The sequence below is a fragment of the Ipomoea nil genome, unplaced genomic scaffold (assembly GCF_001879475.1).
Source record: "Ipomoea nil cultivar Tokyo-kokei standard unplaced genomic scaffold, Asagao_1.1 scaffold0706, whole genome shotgun sequence".
NCBI classification, from domain to species: Eukaryota; Viridiplantae; Streptophyta; class Magnoliopsida; order Solanales; family Convolvulaceae; genus Ipomoea; species Ipomoea nil.
In genome coordinates, this window is record NW_017617134.1 from 2242580 (window position 1) to 2249466 (window position 6887).

The following is a 6887-nucleotide window of genomic DNA, read 5'->3' on the forward strand; positions in this document are numbered from 1 at the left end:
AAAAGTAATATTAAATTTAAAAAATCGAATTTAAAAATAAATAAATAATACTAAAGAAAATAAAAAAAGAAAAAATAATTAGTTTAACCCAATAAATAGTAGGTAGGACAGATAAAATGAGATAGAAGGAGTATGAATTTCTCATCTATATAGGGAGAAAATTAATTTTGGTTTCAAAAAAAAAAAAAAAATTATAATTTCAACCCTTTTATGGGTGAGGATGGCAAAGGCCCCACTTTTGTCATCTTACACGGGAGACTTTGACTTTTCTCATTTCTCTTGCGACGAAAACCTAGGAAGGGGAATGGCGGATCGGAGCTTATCAGGGTAGGGATGGACTTCTTCGCATCCTTGCCGGAAGGCCTCATATCCGACATCATTTCGCTCACGTCGGCAGTAGATGCCGCAAGATTATCGGTGATCTCGAGGGTATTCAAGGCGGCGGCCGAGTCGGACTCTGTTTGGGGCAGATTTCTTCCGCAAGATCTTAGCGATATCCTCTTAAGATCGAGGTCTCCGGTGGTGTTTTCCAACATGAAAGAGCTTTACTTCACCCTCTGCAACTCTCCCATTCTCCTCGACGACGGAAGTAAACTGGTAGGCCGCCCTTTTTCTTTTTCCCCCGTTAATTTCATTTATAATTATCTCCATATCTTGATTGGGATGTGAATTGTATCTATATATTTATATATGAATCAAACAGAGCTTTTCACTTGATAAAAGTAGTGGGAAGAAGTGCTTCATGATAGCAGCAAGAGAGCTGGATATTACATGGGGAAACAAACAGTATTACTGGGAATTGAAACCTCACCCTGACTCTAGGTTTTCCCCTTTATTTCATTCCCTCATCAATAATCTTTTCCAGTCTTTGTATGTTCGAAAGCTTTGCTAAGAAGCCCAACAACAGGTTCTCAGAGGTGGCTAATCTCCGGTCCGTTTGCTGGCTTGATATTCGGGGGGTCATCACAACTAATATGCTCTCTGCAACCACAGATTACGCAGCTTATCTAGTGTTCAGATTATCAGACATGGCCTGCGGCCTTGAATCCGCAAAATCATTGGTTAGATTCGTTAGTCAAGAGTGCGACGAGGAGGCAGAAAATCGAGCTGACGGGGTGAGTCTGTTTGGCGGCCAATCTAACAGACGTGGTGGTTCTCAGACTTCCAATGAGCTTCGCCGAGAGAGAAGCGATGGATGGATGGAGGTGGAATTGGGTAGCTTTTATAACGACCAAGGAGACGACGGTGATGTAGAAGCGCGACTCATTGAGATCTGGGACCTGAATTGGAAGAGCGGTCTCATTGTTGAAGGCATTGAGTTCCGGCCCAAATCTTGAAAAACATAGTTATACCCAAATTATAACCTGAACCAGGGTCCATCTTGATGGATTCTGGTCCATAATTACGTTTGTTTCATATTAATAGGTCCTCTTCTTCTTCTTTGTGTGTGTTTCGCCATCATCTTCCCAAATTTCCTAAATCATATTCTCTCTGCGTGTTCTCCTTCCTCAATTTTCTTAAACCATTACTGCAACTATTCCCCTTGTTGATATCATTGCTGTGAGTTGTCGAAATTGTGGAATGTGCAAGTGATTAGTTAGAATTGAGTGTTGATGAAGCTTTTTCGTTTCCAGGTTCTTCTATTACTTTGGATTTGTTTTGTTTTAATTTGTGTTGAACTTTTGGTTCACATGCTTGTTGTTTTTTTTTTTTTTTTGGATATTCCCAGCTTAAGCTAGGCTAATCCTAAGTCCCCAGAATCCCTCCCAAGAGTCGTTGGAGGAGGTAAATCGCGAGTTGCCCTGTCAGTCTCTAGGTTCCCACCCCTTGCTTGTACACGCTGCGCACAAGGGTCCCTTATCCGCTCGGTCGAGTTATGATTAGCATTTTATTTTTACGATTTGCTTGTTTCATCAAATTATGATTTACTTGTTTAAATTTAGGTTTTAATTTGTGTTTAATATGTGCTAAGATTAGTATTGCATTTTAATCATTTGTAGTTAGTGTTATGAAACTGTGGTATTGTTTTTGTGAAATTGTAGAATCGTTTTTTTGAACCTATAATGTATGTTTTATGAATCTGCAATAATCGTTCAATAGCATTGTAATTTCAATTGTAGATATTATGGACATAGAACAGAGTGATTGTAATTACAAATGACGTACTTGTAGTTTAAAATTTATGTACGATATGTTTTATCTTTATGGACATTTATAACAGATGTTATGGACATAGAACAGATTACTGATAGTCTACATGATGTTTCTGTAATTTAAAGTTTATGTACTTTGCGCTTTAGTTTATGAACATTTATAATAGATATTATGGACAGAATATACTCATATAGTATTGCCATTACACATGATATTCCTATAATTTAAAGTTTATGTACTTTACACATGATATTCTCTAGCAATTCTCTATTCTGTCTATAATAAATGTTATATAGAAGCTTTATGATTGTAGAGAGAAGCTTTATGATTGTAAGGAGAAATGGTGTCTTGCTTGTAACAAAGATTATTTCTCTGGTGGTAATTTATAATCTCAAATGAGTGAAACTACTAATCATTTTGTTTTAATAAAGTTATCAAAGTTTGCTGCATTTTTTGATTTTTATAATTCTTTTGTTAGTGTTATATCCAAATGGAAAAGTATAGAGAATGGTGATATTCTTCCAAGATGGTGATAAGGTAAATGTGTCATAAGAATATTTGATAGAGAAGCTTTATGATTGTAGAGAGAAATGGTGTCTTGCTTTTAACAAAGATGATTTCTCTAGTGGTATTTTATAATCACAAATGAGTGAAATTACTAATCATTTTGTTTTTATAAAGTTATCAAAGTTTGCTGCATTTTGTCATGTTTGTGATTTTTATAATTCTTTTGTTATAGAGATTTGTGAAGATGTACGGTGTTGTCAAGTTATATACATGTAATGAAGCTTCTTTCACATGCTATGGAGGTATTTTCCTTTCAGATTTATTATTTGTTTGAAGAAATTTTTTTTGGGAGCTACCGCCTGCTATCAAGATTCTGTGTTGTCTGATGATAGTCAATATAAGTATTCGTGTGGTAACTTGAGATTGATATTATTATACATGAAGTTTGTTTTAATCCTAAAGATTTGGATATTCATTATAGCTGTAAGTTGTTGATAGAAATGATTTCTCTTTGTTGCTATTGTTTACTCATATTAAATGTGCATTGCATTTATGAAATTCTTGAAAAATTCGTTATGAAGAAATGGAATGAAAAGCCTATCAAGGATAGAAACATGGATGTCTTTATCTTATTGTCTTATGTTTTTTCTTCTGTTTGGGTTATTGAAATGATTAGGAAGTTTCAAGGTTGATTGTTTCTTGTCAAAGTCCTCAACAAGTTTGTGAAGAGCTTTTGAAAATGAAAATAAACTAATTGAAGGTGAGATTAGTTGTATTTGTTTCATCTTCAAGTCGTATCAAGTAGGAGAATTAAAGGTGAGTGTAATCAAAGGTAGAACAATGTTATATAGAAGTATAATCATGCAAAAGGGGAAGGAATTATGCCAATATGATTCCTTCAAATACCAAAGCAACAATTTAATCTCTAGTTCAAGAGACTTTTTATGAGATTGTTGGAGGATGATATTTTGTACATCTAAGTTCTGAAATTTACCGTTAGTTTATGTTAGTAAAAGTTCATTGCATAAGTCAATTGTAAATGGGCTTTATAAACGCATCATTTTATGAACCTTAGATACATAATGTTCAAATGGACTATTGATTTGCACGCGATAATGCATTTGAGCCATTCAATCTAAAAAAAAGTGTAATTGGATTTCAAAATTAATCAATTTTATGTAATTCATTTTATTTGCCGGTAATTTCCATATACAGAGATATCTATATTAATTTGCCAATAATTTCTATATACATATCTATTATGAAAAAGGGTAGTTAGTCACCAAATTATCTTGATTGAATGATAATTAGATAAAATTGACAATTAATTTTACCCCAATTTACAGGGTGTTTGGTTGGAGGGATTTTAAATTCCATTCCCACTTAATTCCCACATAATTTCAAAGGCCATTAAATTCCGTAGTTTGGTTGGAGGGAATTGCAATTCCCCCATTTTCATGGAATTAAAATCCCATGTCCCCCCTGGGATTTTAATTCCTGGGAAAAAAAATAGTGATGAGTCAAAATTGCCCCTTCCTTTTTTAACCTAAAATTAATGTCTAACAACAATAATTGACATTTTTGACTTTATACTACTTATTCCCTTTCAATTCCCATGTATACCAAACATTGGAATTGAAATTCCCAGTAATTCTATTCCTGTCAACCAAACATTGGAATTTAAATTCCCACTTTATTCCCAGTAATTCAACTCCCATGAAATTACAATTCCTTTCCCACATAATTCCCCCCCTCCAACCAAATGCTCTGTTAATGTTATTTATTATGAAGAGCTTGGTAGTCACCTAAGTGCTAGGTTGATTGACAATTAAACTACACTCGATTTATGTTTATTCTGAATAGAGCATGTGTTAGGAATAAATGAATAATTGTATATAGATTTTGATGAGTCAAAATGTAATTTAGGATAAAAAATTTAGACCCCTATTTTATTTTGTTTCGTATAAATTTTATTTTATAAATAAAAGGGTCAAGAAAATTAGTCTAAGAAAATATTTTGAGTCAGGCAAAGGAAGAAATTCGAAGCAGCCAAAGTTCAAGCTAATGTTGAAGGAAATTCGTTGGAAAAATCAGGCTAAGGAATTAAAGATAAGCTGAAGTTAAGAAATTGAGCTAAGGTCTCAATTTAAGCTAAGGAATCAAAGGATGAATTAAGGAATTAAAGATGAGTTGAGATTAAGAAATTGAGCTAAGGTCTCAATTTAAGCTAAGGATGGGATGAGTTAAGGATGAGCTATGGTTTTTAATGAAGGAGCCAATGTCTGAAATAAAAGAGTTAAGGATGGAAATCAAGGCAATGAAGGCATGGAATGCGTTGGAAAATTTAAAAGAAAATAAGCCAAGGTGGAGCTAAGGTTTTAATGGATGAGCTAAGGTCTTAATGGATTAGCTAAGGTTATATTGGATGAGCTAAGGTCTTAAATGTTGAAATAAGGTTTTTAAAGTAAAGGCTACGGTCCAAAAGAAGATGAGTTGAATTAATTAAATCAATTTTCCAAGGAGCTAAGCCATGATTCGAAGAATCAGACGGAGCAATAAAATAAAAATCAAAGCTAGGGATTTGAAGAGACGATCAAGAAGACAAAATTAATCAGCTTAGGAATCAAGAAGACCGTTGGAAATCAGCTAAGAATTAAAATTCAGCTACAATCAAGCTTTGGAGATTACTTGCAAAAAAAAAAAAAAAACTTACAAAATCTAAAGCATATGAGAAAGTAGCAGAATTAAAAATTCAACACCTCAAATCACCGTTACAAGATTAAAGTACAAATTTTAAATTTGAAACTGTTTATCTCTAACGGACAATTTCAAATTCACAGTTATAAAAGTAGATGAAGACTTGAAGAAGGAGATACAAGTGATACAAGTAACAACAGGAAGTGAAGCACACAACAGAGCAAAATTTTTAATTCCCCACAGGGGATGGGGAGTACTCTCCCCGTCCCGTCCCCGGAAATTATATATGTGTATAAGTATATAACTACATACATTTAAGCCCTACAACACACACATACATGTATTACTATGTATATAATATATATAATTTTAGAAAAATTATAGACATTGGAACTACTTGCATTGAGATTTATTTTTTTGGGATATGAATATGTTAGTAGTACTTTAGTTGAATATATATGAATTATTTATTTAAATGTAGTTTAATTTTTAATATTTTTATAAATTAGAAACGGAGTAGGGAATTTCCGTCATCGGATAATCCCCGGGGGGATGTGGAGATTTTTCCCTTCCCCAGCGAGGATGGGGACCGGGGTATGGCCCCCCGCCTCGCCTCGTTGACATATCTAGTGAGGACAACTTAATAGTTAATTGCATGAGCAGTTCAATCAGTTCTTGAGTGGTAGACTGTAGACAAGGACACTGACAACTTAATAGGTGATTATTTAATTTATCGTAAAATTATACAATGTCGATAATAAAAATAATGTATATTTCTTGATGTTTGCATCAATGCTTCTGTCAAACATACAATTTGTGAGGACAACTTAATAGCTAATCACATGGTTAGCTCAATTGGTTCTTGAGTGATAGACAGTAGACAAGGGCAAAGATAAATTAATAGGTGATTATTTAATTTATTTCAAAATTATACAATGTCGATAATAAAAATATTAATTACTAAAACTAGAAAATGGCTTGATAATATTTGTAATTTTTACCCTTAGTAATTAGCTAGTATTTTCATGTTCAATTGAAATGATAGAATTTCTTGATGTAATACTTTTTCTTTTGTCGAATTTTATAGTTTTATATTATAAAATCGTGTTGTAAAGTAAATGATTATTAAGGAAAAATTGCACTTTTCGTCTCTAAGTTAAAAGGTAATTGTAGAATCCGTTCATGAGTGTTGGTCATGCTCACTTTTCATCCTAAGTTGATCGTAAGTAAGATTTCAACAATTTCAACTTTGAAAAACTCATTTTTTACAGAGGCAACAATAATTGAGATAGTAATAATATTCGTTATGCTATAGTAGCATTTGGAAAACAACCATCCTGTTCCAATAAATTCAATATACTCACTGCCCCTTTTTTTTTTTTTTTTTTTTCGATAAAATCTCTCTTAACAATTTTAGCTCAATATATAATCCATTTCCATCAATATCACCACACCGTTCATCTCTCTTAAGAGCGGCATCTAAACAAATGCAACAAGACTTCAAATCCATATCAACCATCGATTGTAAT

General features: G+C 33.1%; 1 protein-coding gene across 1 annotated transcript; it reads left to right on the forward strand.

The window, feature by feature from the left end:
- The first annotated feature begins 207 nt into the window (after positions 1-207).
- Positions 208-1690, forward strand: LOC109176499 (F-box protein At2g02240-like). The gene is made up of 3 exons (XM_019325946.1): positions 208-597; positions 704-822; positions 908-1690. The coding sequence occupies exons 1-3, from the start codon at positions 334-336 to the stop codon at positions 1335-1337; spliced, it is 813 nt and encodes a 270-aa protein (XP_019181491.1). The 5' UTR covers positions 208-333; the 3' UTR covers positions 1338-1690.
- The last annotated feature ends 5197 nt before the right edge of the window (positions 1691-6887 follow it).